Consider the following 15,730-nt stretch of genomic DNA (forward strand, 5'->3'; position numbering starts at 1 on the left):
GTTCTTGGCTCCCTTTCTACAAGAAACTCCCCTGGCTCTTGGTGGATTTCCCCAGCCTGCTATTATTTTACCCCAGGAATCTCTCAGCAGTGAGCTAATTATCACTGATCTATCTCCACAACCTAGTTATTGATGAGCCTCCCAGCTCATTGCTTCTTCTACCAATACTATCTACCCCACCCCATGAGCAGGCTGCCTCTTATATATCCTAGATAGAGTCACCTGCTCTCTGGACTGTCAGTCCCAAGATCCAAGAAGAGATTAGAGACAGGTGATAGCTGAGCCTGAATTCCCTTTAAAGGGACAGCTCACCCACATACAAGGAACAGCATATTAAATATAACATTCTACCATTCATTATCAAGTGCTACAATACAACAAATGTATACTGCCTACTTCTAAAACGGGGCTCCAGAGAAAAAACTGAAAGGAAAAAAAGACTAATATGATGTATTCAGACCAAGACTGCAACACGGATTGTTTAATATAATATGCATTCTCCAGCACACATGCATCTTTTTTGTCTCTTGACTCATTAGCCTCTTTCAGCTTTATTTAGTAGCTTCTCAGCCAAGATGTGACAGCATCTTTTTTTCTGTTGTATAAATATGGATTTTCCCCTCCAGTAGTATACTTTTTTTTAATTTAAACAGCTTTATTGCTTTTATTCTGACTCCAGAATGATGCACAGTTCCAGGGGTACTATATTGTCCTCACTGAAGAAGTTCTGTTCTGCTCAAATGTTCACTAGACATTACAGTATTTGTTCATAGCATGGTGGCAATTGGTTACAAAAAAAGCTGCATTGGATAAAACTGTAATCTAGTAACAGTTTCAATATTATACACATTTTAAGCTTTTAACTTATTTCTACATCTTCTATTTTCTTTCATGGGCTGTGTGTCAATAACTAACCACCCTTCCTCATTTCCACTCATTGGTCATGATTGGTTGTGACATTTGATCCATTATTGTCTAAAGTCTATGTTAGGATTGCCTACTGGTTTAGTAGGAGGCAATCACAGAATTGCTTCCTCAGGCCCTGAGTCAGCAGTCTATTCCTGTTCAACAAAGCACCTAGGGACAGGCTTCCATGCTTTGCTGGCTAGGGATGAACTTAAACATGTGCTTAAGCGTTTTGCTGAACTCAGCCAGGGGTAACAGACATCCTGCAGCAACAGGATCATCTCTGTTGACATCTCTTCATTGACCCTCTCAGACTTTACAAACTAAGCTGAGGGTGAGTCAGATCAGACCTGAATGAGAGAACTCCAAGGTGCTGCAGGAAGTGGTGCTGACTATTCCCTGGGTGGTATTCTTTCCTCTGAATTGGTCCTGAAGTAATGCCTTGTGATGATAGGGTCAATGAGCTGTTTCATTTTGGAAGACAGGGGTCTTTAAGTCCTGACTATTAATGAGCAAGAAAGATCACATAGCACTTTGTAAGAAGAGAGTTTTAACCCAGGTAATTCAGCTAAATTTCTATTTATCTAAATTCTTTGTGCTGTTTCAATTGGATAAAGTATTCTTCACTTGTTGCCCTGAACTGATGCTGTGTTCAGTTAAATAATTGCCATGTTTCCCTTCTCCCCCACAAGCGGCTGCATCCAGTGGTGGATGAAGGTATCTCTTTGTGTATCCGTTTATTAAAACACATTGGGATCCTTTGAGATGGGTGACAGGGGAAGGATCATTTGATGATTATCCGCTCTGTTCCCTTTCTCTGAAGCAGCTGGCGTTGGCCATTATTGGAAGACAGGACTAAATGAACCTTTGGTCTGACCCAGTATGGCTGTTCTTACGAAAGATGCTGTATACATGCAAGACTATTATCCCTCCTAATAAAATCAATTTAGGATCCAGTCTTCCACATCACATGCATTCCAAACCACTGGCTGACTGTACTAATGTTCACTGATGGTTGGGTCAGCATTGTGTTATTGGTATTAGGCGGTGAGTTTGCAAATCGTGCTGCTGCCAATGGTCTCTGGAAGGGATGGGTAATAGGAAATTATACACTGTTCATGCTGTGGTACTGTTTTTTGTATTGAATTCATTGCCACCTCGTCCCCCAACTCTATTTTCTTTTCAACAGTGAAAAATTACAAGAGAGAGGTGGAGTTTAAAACATTATACTTTCTTATTTAAACTGCTCTGGAAGTTTCTCAGTAATTTTTGTGTTTCCTTCCTAGAGTCACTTAGCATAAGAAATGATTCCAGGTGCCTGTCAAACTCTTGCCAAAAGAACTCTACATGTGATGCTGCTGCTAAGGACGATTCTTGCCGCTGTGCAGACACAGTTGATATTTTGGGGAAAGACTGCAATAAAACTGATGATCCTTGCACCTCAAACCCTTGTCTTCAAAATGCTACCTGTTTAAGCACTGCAGGAAACCTCAGCTTTACTTGTGAATGCCACACTGGAACTACCTGTGAAACAGCCATCAGCCTCTGTGACACAAACCCTTGTAGACATGGAGGCACTTGTCAGAATGGCCTGGCTGGCCCTACCTGTGTTTGTAGTGCAGGATACACGGGCATGCTGTGTGAGACCTACTTCAATGTGTGCATTTCTAATCCATGCCACAATGGAGCATTGTGCAGGGAAGGAATTGACGGGTACTCCTGCTACTGTGTCCCAGGCTATCAAGGCAAGCACTGTGACCTGGAAGTAAATGAATGTGATTCAGATCCCTGCTTGAATGGGGCTACATGTCTGAACCAGATAGGCAAGTATGACTGCATCTGCCCAGCTGAGTATATGGGTAAGCTCTATTAAAGACATCTTTTTTTATTTTGACATGCAGAGCACCTTTAGTTTATGTTCCAAGATATCTTTCTTACTATTTACTCACATTTTCATAACAAAGTCAGATCAAGTTCTCTGCTGAGTGCTGCTGCTTTATGAGTTATCACATGAGGTTTTGGTACTGGTGCTAGAGATGGAAGGATTCAGGAAGTTTCATATTACACAAAATCTACAGAACATTTGGCAAAGATCAACCTACTTCACAGATTTTGAGTAACTTTCCTCTTAAAGTAACTTAAACTGGATGTGCTCAAAATGCTACACCATGTATTTTGCTAATCAAATAAAATCAGGTATATTATATCTTCAGGCACAGAATGTTTCAAAACTTCAGACTGAGATTCCCTGGACTGGATTTATTTGCTGAGCATGGCAGGCAATATCTTTGGCCTTTGCATTTGCTTTTCAGGATCCTTTTCTTCTGCCTTCACAGCCCATTCTCTCTCACTTTATCCTCTGCTGAGTTTCTTTTCCAGACTTTTTTTAAATGCTTGATTCAATCTCTCTCTCCTTCTCTCCATCCCCTTTCCAGCTCAAAGTCATCTTTCTCCTTCTCCACTTTATTGGACCTCCATGTCCACTTGATTTTTCAGTCAATCACTCTCACATACCGCCCTGTACATGACTTTACCCTTCATATTGTTTACTTCTAGTTTCTTTCTATGGTCTCTCCTAGTCTATACAACATACTGACCAACAGTTTCCCCTACCACTCATTTTCCTGCACCACTTCTTAACCAAGCACTTGCAACCTGTTATGTGGCTGACTCCCCAGTCAAACACCCTTCCTTAAAACCATGGGAAAGGTTCCTAATGGAACACAAAGCTCAGAAAGTTCCCTCCAGCATGGAAACTGGGAACAGTTGTTCAGTGGGTCCAACATATTCTAAAATGCATTTTTCACCCTCCTGTCATAAGTAGTCAGGTTGACCTTTTAAGTGATGCAGACATTTTATATTTAGAAAGTGCACTTCAGAAGCATGGACGTTTGTCCAAATGGTAGTTAGCATTACATTCGGCTATGCAAGAGACCTAGATTCATTACCCATGTCCAGTTCCTCATTCTTCAAGCTGCTGTTGGTTAAGACTGTTGGAGAGGCAGCCTTTGCTGCACCTTTTGTCTCTGAGTTAAGACTATTAACAATGGACCCACTTGATCAGATATTGCCCTGTGTCATAGCACCTAAGTGTGGGCTAAGCGCCTTAGAACTATGATAGATGATTACATAGGTTTAAAAAGAAGATCACTGTGATAAAGCTTGAAGCTAAAAGAAGTTCTCTCTGAAGGACTAGGGGAAAAAGTCTTTTACCTTTGAAGAAAAATAGCTATTTAGAGCCAAACTTTCATCCTTCCACTTTGAAACCTACCAAACAAAAATGTGCATTCATAGTGTCTACAAAACACATTCTGTGTCTGAACACACTTTTTTGTATTTGCTGTTAGGTCCAGTGTCTGAAATTTGGCTTTATTGTTAATCTTATTGAAAAACTAAAATCAATAAACTCCTTCATTATCTAATTGGATTTCATTTGACATCTTAAAGACTACATGGAGTTAGATAACAAAGCCACAAGGAGAAAAAAAAACAACAGAAACAGAAAACTCACAACGCTGTTGGGTTCCAGCACAGCATTTTGAAGTAATGCCATTACATACAGCAACATTTTTCAGAAATGTGTGTCCTTAAATAATCAAGTGAGTTTTTTTTCTTGCTTATCGTGTAATTCACTCTATAGGGAAGCACTTCCATGGTTCCAGGTCATTGCTTTAGTCGGCATTCTGATTTTGTGTAATAAACAGTCTCCTAGAATGCAGATCTCTGTTCTTGGATGGCATGGGGGGAGGTTTAGCACGATCAGGCTAATAAAAAAAAGCAGCCAACAAGTTTTAATGGCTGATCTGTAGTGAGGTAAGGGGGGAAAAAACACTAGACAGTATAAAAAAATTATAGTAGTTGCTTCAGCCGATTCAAATGAATAAGAAATAAAAAATGTGGTTTAAAAGCCCATCCAAAAAACTCCACAAGGGAGGAGAAGTCAGAAGGTAAAAGCAGATTTCTATTGCTGACACAGAATTCATTTGGAAGCCAGCCCTCAGTTAATATCTTTCATGTGCACGGAGAATGTTATTTGAAGGAAGCGTGTTGCCTTCCTGCCACCCTGCTGCTACCAGTGGGTGTCTCAGCCCAGGCCAAAGGATGTGAAAACTACAGAACTAGGGGAAAGCTGAAGAGGAGAAAGAAAGAAAAAACCTATTAGCAAGCAGCATGGCTACTCTGAAATGATCAGACTTGACCCAGACCTCCTGTTGTACTCAGGAAGCTGTAGTTGTTTAACCTGTGCTATTAGCTCGATCCAGGGCTGGATCTATAGCAAAGGAGATCTGCTTGAAGCAAAGAGGATATACTTTGGGAGGGTGGGGGTGGGAAGAGACACATAATAAAGAGGGAAAAAGAGGGAGAGAAGTGAAAAATTAGAGCAACACAGATTGGAGGAAGCGCACTCTGCTGGAGTCAGACTCCTTTTATCCCAAAGCTCTGCTGTTTCCCAGACTAAGTCTCTCTGCTTTCCCCAAAATCAAGGACTATCCTTCGGATGATATGTCTACACTGCAATTAAAAATCTGCGACTGGCCTGTACCAAGGGGCTCGGGCTCACAGGGCTCAGGCTAAGGGGCTATTTAATTGTGGTGTAGGCATTCAGGCTCAGGCTGCAGCCCAGCTCTGGGACCCTCTCCCCTTGCAATCAGTACAATAAAAAAAAGATTTAAGAGGTGGAGGAAAGAGGTGGAAGCCAAGGAAGGAAAAGAGGTTTCATATACAAAACAGAAGAAATCACACTGTTTTGATGTACAACTCAGGCATGGCTTCCAGCAGCAATGAGGCTAATAACAATAATTCTATAAAAGGAGTAGTTGACTGTTCCTACAGCATTAAACTACCAGCTTTTAAAGCCTATTTAACTGAATGATTTATCAGAAGCCGTTTTTGTTATTTTCTGCACCTTGCTGGGAGTTGTGTTAAATGCATAAGCCAGAGGGATTATTGGATGAAAGCCCTTAGGTGTCCCCACTGGTAATAAAAATCCTCATTTACTCTGTCAGAGGATCTTGCCAACTGTTATTATCCTGGCCTGACACTATGAATCACAGTGGGAAGTCATCCAACCTCATCTCATTTCCCTAGGATGTTAAAGAGGTTATAACTTTTGATACATAGGTGGAGAATGCACAGTAAATCTACAGCAGTAATGTTAACCATTACATGGAGTGACTTGCTTTAGTTGCTACCAGTTTCATGGGCTTTCACTGCTACTTTGTGTGATTGGTATGTCGCATGCAATTCCTAAAATAGCTGAGAAATCTCTCACATCATTCTTACACAAATGGGAGAGGTTAGACTGTCTGAAGAGCTGAAGAATGGAAAATTTAGCATGAAATCTCTATTTTACTATGATAATGCACTGCATGTGTGAAATTATGTAGAAGACATATGTCATACAGCTGTTAAATAATGAAGTTCAATTGGTTTGTCAAACCTTTCCTGGATATGCTGGCAAAATGCAATATTTCTCCATTGTACTGAATTACACTTTCATTTCACTTAAGCAAACAGAGCATGGTATAAGAGTCTGCTCCTTGCTGATAGCCGGTCACATTTATCTTCTTACTGCACACAGTTGAAACCAATCTCCCATTGCCAGTAGGCAAACATTTAAGTGGAAATGATCAAATATGTATACTGCAGTTCCAAAAATAAATCCTATTCAGAGACAACAGAAAAGGCCATTTTGATTGCACTTGGCAACAGATAAAATAGATCTAATAGGCCAAATTCATCCTAGGTGCAATTCCATTTACTGCAGTAAAATTGTACTTGAGATGAATCCGGCACAATGTGAGGATATTATTGCATGCCCAAAACTAAGTCCTCACCTCCTTCACTCTGCCTTTTTGCACTGATGTAGTATTTCCAGCAGTAGTGGACATGCCAGACCAGTATTTAAAGTAGCTTTTTAAAACTCCATCTTCCTTCCCTGTTGTGTCAGGGCATTGCAGCTATGATGCACTAAGTTATTCACTTGTAATGCTCTGTGATTGCACACATGTATTGACACTATGATTGCTAGCAAATATAGATATATGTGCAGTATGGATAATGACCGACTGCTCCAAAGACATAGAACTCCTCTGTTTGAGACAAGAGTTTTCTCTTAATTTTCAGTGGTACAAGAGGCAGGATCCACTTTTCAAGCTAGTCACTAGAAGGTAAGATACTTACACAGGAGATACGGTATGCTACAGGAGGGCTGACATAGTCCATCCAGCACGGGGCAGTTGTACTCCTCCGTACAAGTCAGTTTATAATGTCTGACCATTCTTTCACCCCTGCCATGCTTGGGCAAAATGTAATTTAAAGGCCAAAGTTTTCAAACTTGGGTGCCTGTTGTCAGGCACCTGGCTACGTGACCTGATCCAGTTTCAGAGTTTCTGAGAATCCACACAGCTCCCACTGAAATTAGAATGGGAGCACTCAGCACCTCTGAAAAAAATTAGCTCACTTACATGCTTAAATAGGGACTTAGGTGCCTAACTCTGAGCACCAAGTGTGATGCTTTATAAAGCCCCACTAAACATTTATCATCCTCTGTCCTCCCTCTCTCCTCATTGGGGCTGTGCACGCAGGTGAATATTTGTATTCGTTTTTTTAATTAGCTAAGAACAGGATGAATAATGGGCCTGGTTCTGCAGAGCATTTATGCATGTGATTAACTTAAAATGTGTGAGCCATCCCAATAATTTCAATTCAGGCTACTCAAGTACACTGAAGTTAAACACGGGCTTAAATATTTTGCTGGATCAAGGGCTGAATGTCTCTTCTTTTATGGGTTAGGCCTGTATAATATGAATGGAGGTTTCTGTTGGTGCGGTTTTATTTTAAATGTCTTTTTACCGTATTTTGGGCAGCATTACAGTTAAACACAGGTACATATCTTTCTTTTCTTGTTCTTAAAATGTCATGCTTTTGGATGTCAGCCCCACAATGCATAGCATATCACATTGGGTAGATACATTGAAGTGGGAGAAGAATTTCTGAAGCACCTGGTCACTGGAGTTAATGGACCAAAGGCATGACCCAATGTAGCAAAGCCAATGTTCTTGTGTTAATAATCAGGCTGTCCTCTGGCCTGTAATTTTAAATCTGGTTGAAGTGAGACTTTTGCACTAGTTTCATTTTGTCACATGGTTTCCAGTGTTTGGAGCAAGCTGTTAATGAGCTCTGGCAGATTTATGATCACTAGACATAGTTCTGCAAACATTTTTTACAAGCTCAATTATTCACAGGGCAGCAACCATGGAGGAGTTCCTTGCTGTATCTGGATGAAATGCACATTACCACAAAACGTTAGGAGATTGTTCCAGTTGTAGGACCTAATGCTACACTCCTCACATATGCAAAACTCCCTCTGAAATCAGTGGTTCTTCTTCGAGTGCTTGCTCATATCCATTCCAATTACGTGTGCGCGCCACGTGCACGTTCGTCGGAAGATTTTTACCCTAGCAACACTCGGTGGGTCAGCTGGGCGCCCCCTGGAGTGGCGCTGCTATGGCGCCGGATATATACCCCTGTGGACCCAGCCACCCTTCAGTTCCTTCTTACTGCCCATGTTGGTCGTTGGAACAGTGGAGTGCGGCTCAGCTGACCTCCACTTCCCTAGCTACTCGTAGTTCTTGTGTATATAGTTATATAGTTATAATCCTTCTATATATATATTTATATAGTTATATGTTTTTTCTTTACTAGCATAGTTAGTTTAGTAATAGTTAGAGGGGTCGAGGAGTAGCCCCGTCCCCGCACCCGGTGCTGGAGCCCATGCTCGGCTCACCGGGTTTTAAACCGTGCTCGGCCCGCCGCAAGCCGATGCTGACAGGAGATCTGCACAACTCCTGTTTGAAGTGCCTCGGGGAATCGCACTTGACAGCTAAGTGCCCCATTTGCAAGGCTTTTAAGCCGAGAACAAAAAGGAGCAGGACTTTCACTTACCCCTCCGCCTTTGGCACTGAGCGATGATCAATCAACGGGCAGAAGCGCCTCCTCGGCACCAGACCCCGCCGGTACTGCCAAGGCCTTTCGGCACCGGCTGTCGCCGGCACCGAAGTCCACTTGGCACCGCTCCCTCTCTCCAAGGTTGAGAAAGCCTATGACTCCTCCTGCCAGTGCCTGACGGCTCCCTGGCATGCGCCATGGTTGAGCTCCCTGCTCCTGCTGCTTCCGTGCCAACTGGACCGCAGCCAGAGAGCTCGTCTAAGTCGGATCGCCCAGCACCGACGCCTGCAGAGGCACCGATGACGTCAGCACCGTCAATTCCGGTCCCATGGGGCCATCGAATCCAGTGCCTGACAGCTCCCCAGCGCACGCCGTGGTTGAGCTCCCTGTTCCTGCTGCTTCCGTGCCAACTGTACTGCAGCCAGAGAGCTCGTCTAAGTCAGATCGCCCGGCACCGACACCTGCCGAGGCACTGACGACGTCGGCACCATCGATCCTGGTCCCACGAGGGCCGTCGAATCCGGTGCCTGACAGCTCCCCGGTACGCGCTGTGGTTGATCCTACTGTTCCCTCCACGCTGGAGACATTCCCAACGGCGAGGGATCTCATTGCCATGACAGAGTTGATGCTGCCTGACCCCAGCACCGCTGGTGCGGGTAATACAGTCTCTTGGCAAGCCTCCCTTGATATGACCATCCTCTGTCGGCACAGCAGAGCAGCACCATTCATGATCATGGTCCAGCAGATGCTCTAGGTCCCGTTGGCACTCCCGCTCCCGACACCACTTGCAGTCCTGGTGCTGTTCTCCTCCTCGGTACTGGTTGCATTCGCCGCACCGGTCAGTATCCCGTTCGCCGACCCGCTATTCTCGGCACCGTTCCAGTTCCGGCACCGCTACAAGCACCGTGACTCCCGTAGCCGCTCCCGACGTCGAGCCTCAAGATCTCGGTCAACCTGTATCTCGGTACGCCTCCCAGTACCGGTCCCCGGTGCTGAGTTGGGCAAGGTCTGATAGAGTCAGAGACTCTGCCCATGGTTTTTCAGCACCTTCATGGCCATCCAGACATGCATCAGTGTCATCCCACGCGGACAGCTCTTATGCTCAGGACCGCGATTCTGATATGCCCACCAAAAACCTGAGAGTCCATCAGGACCTCCTAAGGAGGGTAGCACTCCATATAGACCTCCAGGTGGAGGAGGTCCCAGAGGTAGAGGACCCAGTAGTGGGCATTCTATCAGCGAGTGCCCCACTAGAGGGGCCCTACCCATTTATTTAGACCATCCAGGCGAATGCTGATACTATGTGGCAGTCCCCAGCCTCTATCCCTCCTGCAGCCAGGGGAGTCGAGCGTAAATATATGGTGCCCTCTAAGGGGTACGACTACTTGTATGTCCGTCCTCCTCCCTGTTCACTAGTCGTTCAGTCCGTTAAGGAGAGGGAATGGCATGGCCAGCAGGCGCCAGCCCCGAAATCGAAGGAGGCTAGGCGAATGAACCTACACGGCCGCAAGGTGTACTCTGCAGGGGCCTTACAGCTCTGGGTGGCAAATCAACAAGCCTTGCTTAGCTGCTATAATTATAACACCTGGGTGGTGGTAGTTAAGTTTATGGAGCTTCTCTCTCAAGACTCCCGCCAAGAGTTCACTGCCCTCTTGGAGGAAGGCCAAAGACGAACTTTCAAAGGTGCGCCTGACGGCGGTGTACCAGTTACAGGCTGGGATCCCACTTCTACTTTCTCCTGGCGTGGTCCCAATTAACTTCAGATTGCTGGGTCCTACGCACGGTGGAGTATGGGTACCACCTCCAATTTGATCCAACCCTGTCCCCCTTCAGGGACCCCTCTCACGAGTGATTCCTCTTACAAGAGGTGCAGACGCCGATGGATGAAAGGGACAAGGGGTTATACTCCCATTATTCCCTAATCCTCAACTCGAACGGAGGTCTCAGACCTATCCTAGACCTGCGAGGACTCAACCAGTTTATGATAAGGTTGAAGTTCCACATGGTATCCCTGGGAACCATCATCCCGTCTTTGGATCCTGGAGACTGGTATACCGCCCTCGATATGAAGGACGCATATTTTCACATCGCCATCTTCCCTCCGCACGGGAGATACCTCCGCTTTCTAGCCAACCATCAGTACTTCCAGTTTACGGTCCTGCTGTTTGGCCTTTCTACAGCCCCACGAGTATTGACCAAGTGTATGGCCGTAGTTGCCGCCTACCTTCACCGACGTTGGATATGCGTTTTTCCGTATCTGGACGATTGGCTTATCCGAGGAGACTCCGAGACACAAATCACTCAACATGTGGGCATCGTCAAGGACCTATTCACACGTGTAGGCCTGATGATTACTATAGAACAATCTACTCTGGTTCCCACGCAGAGGTTAGACTTCCTAGGAGCTATCCTGGACTCTGACCGAGCCGGAGCCTACTTACCACAGCCGCGGTTTCAGGTGATGGCAATAATCATCCGAGGTCTGCAGACTTTCCCAACGAGCTCGGCTCGCACTTGTCTCGGTCTCCTGGGTCCATTGGCTGCCTTCAAGTTTGTAACCAAACACGCCAAGCTCCGCCTCCGTCCTCTCCAAGTTTGGCTCAACTCGGCGTACCACCCGGACAGGGACCCAGTGGTCACGATAGTCACCATTCCCTCGAGCACCCTAGGCTCCCTAGAATGGTGGCTAACTCCCTCCCTGGTGTGGGCAAGGATGCTGTTCCATCCGCCCCAGCCCTCACTGTCCCTGACGACGAATACATCATCTCTTGGCTCGGGTGCTCACCTTGGTCACCTTCGAGCTTAAGGCCTTTGGTCTTCTCAGGAGCTGCCATTCCACATCAATGTCCAAAAATGAGAGCAGTCCGCCTGGTGTGCCAGGGGTTCCAGCAGCAGCTGCATGGCCGTGGTGTCTCAGTGTTTACAGTCAACACAACGGCCATGTGCTACATAAACAACCAGGGAGGGACATGATCCTCACCCTTTTGTCAGGAGGCCATCCATCTCTGGGACTTTTGCATAGCCCACTCGATAAATCTGGTAGCGTCCTTTCTCCCAGGCATTCGGAACGCCTTGGCGCTTTGACTCAGCAGGTCTTTCCTGTCTCACGAGTGGTTGCTCTGACCCGATGTGATGCATTCTGTTTTCCAGAAGTGGAGACTTTTCCCCACATAGACCTGTTCACTTACCGCGAGAGCAGGAAATGCCAGATGTTCTGCTCCTTCCAAGGTCTCTCCCCGGGATCGATCTCGGACGCTTTCCTGATGCAGTGGAAGGGCCAACTCCTTTATGCCTTCCCACCGTTCCCGCTGGTTCATTGGGTCCTGCTCAAACTCCGCAGGGGCAGAGCGCACATCATCATGATCACTCCAGCGTGGTCCAGGCAGCACTGATACACCACGTTGCTCGACCTGTCAATAGCCAACCCAATTACCCTGCCACTCCCCCAGACCTCATAACTCAGGACCACGGCAGGCTTCGCCACCTGGACCTGCAGTCTCTTCAACTCACGGTGTGGCTGCTGCGTGACTAAACCAGGGTTGCAGGAAGCCTTCCACCTGGTTAATGTACCTGGCTGAGTGGAAGCATTTCTCCTACTGGTGCGAAACGCTTGATCTTACTCCTACTGAGGTCTCGATCCCCTCTATTTGGCCTGCCTCTGGCCTACAACAGCAGTTTCTAGCGGTGTCATCACTGAGGGTACACTTGGCAGCCATCTCTACCTTCCACCCAGGCTAAGGTGGTCGTTCCGTGTTCTCACACGCTATGGGTTCGAGGTTCCTCAAGGGCTTGGAGCGCTTACACCTCAAGTACGCCGCCCAGCCCCAACCTGGGACCTCAACCTGGTTTTAACCAGACTTACGTCTCCCCCATTCGAGCCGTTAGCGACCTGCTCGCTGCTATACCTGTCTTGGAAGACAGATTTCCTTCTAGCCATTACATCGGCCAGACAAGTCTCCGAGCTCAGAGCTCTTACGGTGGTTCCGCCGTACACTATGTTTCACAAAGACAAGGTGCAGTTACGACCACACCCGGCTTTCCTCCCTAAGGTGGTTTCGGCCTTTCATGTTACCCACACTCAACGCAATGGGAGTAACAATTGCTCTCCCTGGAGGTCCCTGGAGTGCTCGCATTTATATTGCGCGAACAGAACCATTTCATAAAATGCCCCAACTCTCTGTCGTGGTAGCAGACCGAAGGAAAGGCCTACCTGTTTCCTCTCAGAGGACCTCATCTTGGGCGATGGCATGCATCCGCACTTGTTATGATTTGGCTCATATTTCCCCAAGCCACATCACTGTGCATTCTACCAGGGCTCAGGCTTCATCTGCCACCTTGCTGGCTCGTGTACCTACCCACAAGATCTGTCGCGCAGCTCCATGGTCCTCGGTCCATACATTTGCTTCGCATTATGCTCTAGTTCAACAATCAAGAGATGCTGCAGCCTCTGGCTCAGCAGTTTTACATTCTGCCACATTTCACTCCGACCCCACCGCCTACGTAAGGCTTGGGAATCACCTAACTGGAATGGATATGAGCAAGCACTCGAAGAAGAAAAGATGGTTACTCACCTTTGTAACTGTTGTTCTTCGAAATGTGTTGCTCATATCCATTCCAAACCCACCCTCCTTCCCCTCTGTCGGAGTAGCCAGCAAGAAGGAACTGAAGGGTGGCTGGGTCAGCAGGGGTATATATCCGGCACCACAGCGGCGCCACTCCAGGGGGCGCCCAGCCGACCCATCAAGTGTTGCTAGGGTAAAAATCTTCTGACGAACGTGCACGCGGTGCTCGCACACCTAACTGGAATGGATATGAGCAACACATCTCGAAGAACAACAGTTACAAAAGTGAGTAACTGTCTTTTAATTGAAGCAATGAAGCCTCAGAATATTGTTCTGCATACATTGAAGACATGATCTATCATATTTTTAGAAAATATACTTCAACAACCTCTGATAATAATCCTAGCTATTTTATTTACCAGTAGGTTTTTAAAGAACATTTTAAACCAACAGTGTTAGCATTTACTACTACAACTTTATTGAAAAATCCCATTTTCAAGGTTTATTCTAATTTATTGTGATAGCTCCAGCTGTAACACAGAATTTTACAAATGTGCTGCATTTGTTTTAGGCCTAATTAAGTCAGCAACCAAGTCATATTGAGTCTAACACAAGCAGTCTAAAGGTTTGGGAAAAATACTCTTAATCAAAGTGTACATATCACTCAGTGTATCATGTACACTATCTGTAAATACATAGTTATTTTAAAACTGGAAATTATTTATAGCCAATTGAGAACCTTTCATTTTATTCAATTAAATGAGAACCTATTCATTGTGCCATGTTCTGTACAGATATTACAAAACATACTGTTTATCCATAGATACAAAGTATATCAACAGGTTGTTTTCAGTTATCCCAGCATAAATCTGGAGTAACTCCAAAGAGTTAAGCCTGGATACATGTGGAGTGACTGACAGATATGTCAATGTAGGCAATTTTAATTGTTAAATGATACTTGATATAGAAACTAAAAAATGTATGTTTCTACTCTGCAAAGAAACAGTAAAAATGCCAGCTTTCCTACCCAGTGAATCTTCAGACATAGCTCCTTACTTTAAATGAAGGGGGGGAAAATCATGGTTTATTGCTACTAATACTGCAGTAACAACACAGCTACAGGAGAATAACCTGGATGCCATGATCAGTATTATTAATTGAGTATATATGATAAGTAATTGATTCAGACATGGAACCCTACAATGCAATTTCTGTAGGGCAATCTTTCAGATTATAATGGTGCTTTAAAATATATTATGGCCTACTAGCTGGGAAATTCATTTACAAACCAAACAGGATTTTTTTTTTAGTGCAAAAATAGTCCAATAATTTAACTACACATTTTCTTAAGTGTATGAAAATATTTTTATCTGGACTTTATGCATGAAATGTTCAGAAATGGCCTCTAACATTACAATCCACCATTTCTGATGACAAGGTTTTAATTCTCAAATTGGGTAGTTTCACATAAGCACTCAATGTGCATCTGCAAATACAGTTTACACTTGTAATACTGAGTTTTGCATATGCAAGAGCTGGGAAATCAAATGTGCATGTTTAGTTTTAGAGGGTTATAAATATTTGTTTCCATACTGGAAGTCTGAGCATTGATTGAATAAGAGTTAGAAAGTTAGAAACAGGAATGTATTATAAGAAACATGACAGGTTTAACCCAAGGTACATTATGTTGTGTCTGAATATAACAGCATGGTACTCAAGTGCTCCTGCCTGGCTGGGTGTGTCTACAGTCTTTAAACCATCTCAGCCCTGGTATTCATAGACTTAAGGTCAGTAGGGACCATTATGGTCATCTAGTCTGACCTCCTGCACAATGCAGGCCACAGAATCTCATCCACCCACTCCTGTAACAAACCCCTAACCTATGTCTGAGTTACTGAAGTCCTCAAATTGTGGTTTGAAGACCTCAAGGTGCAGAGAATCCTCCAGCAAGTGATCTGTGCCCCACGCTGCAGAGGAAGGCAAAAAACCTCCAGGGCCTCTGCCAATCTTCCCTGGAGGAAAATTCCTTCCTGACCCCAAATATGGCAATCAGTTAAACCCTGAGCATGTGGGCAAGACTCACCAGCCAGCATCCAGGAAATAATTCTCTGTAGTAACTCAGATCCCACCCCATCTAACATCCCGTCACAGACCGTTGGACATATTTATCTGCTAACAATCAAAGATCAATTAATTGCCAAAATTAAGCTATCCTATCATATCATCCCCTCCATAAACTTATCAAGCTTAGTCTTGAAGCCAGACATGTCTTTTGCCCCCACTACTCCCCTTGGAAGGCTGTTCCCGAACTT

The 15,730-nt window shown here is 45.0% G+C and overlaps 1 protein-coding gene across 7 annotated transcripts in view; it reads left to right on the top strand.

Moving 5' to 3' along the window:
• The window catches only part of CRB1 (crumbs cell polarity complex component 1), a 219,743-nt gene that overhangs the window by 67,786 nt on the left and 136,227 nt on the right, over positions 1 to 15,730 (top strand). For 6 of the 7 annotated variants that reach the window (XR_007775369.1, XR_007775370.1, XM_050961360.1 and 3 more), the window contains exon 2: positions 2,193 to 2,765. The exons of the other annotated variant lie outside the window; for it this stretch is intronic. Coding sequence is in view for 4 of the 6 variants with exons in the window: in XM_050961360.1 (XP_050817317.1) it covers positions 2,193 to 2,765 (573 nt within the window). In the remaining 2 variants the exon portion in view is untranslated. The remainder of the gene's footprint in view (positions 1 to 2,192; positions 2,766 to 15,730) is intronic. 7 annotated transcript variants of the gene reach the window in all.

Source organism: Gopherus flavomarginatus, chromosome 7 (assembly GCF_025201925.1).
Source record: "Gopherus flavomarginatus isolate rGopFla2 chromosome 7, rGopFla2.mat.asm, whole genome shotgun sequence".
Taxonomy (NCBI): domain Eukaryota; kingdom Metazoa; phylum Chordata; order Testudines; family Testudinidae; genus Gopherus; species Gopherus flavomarginatus.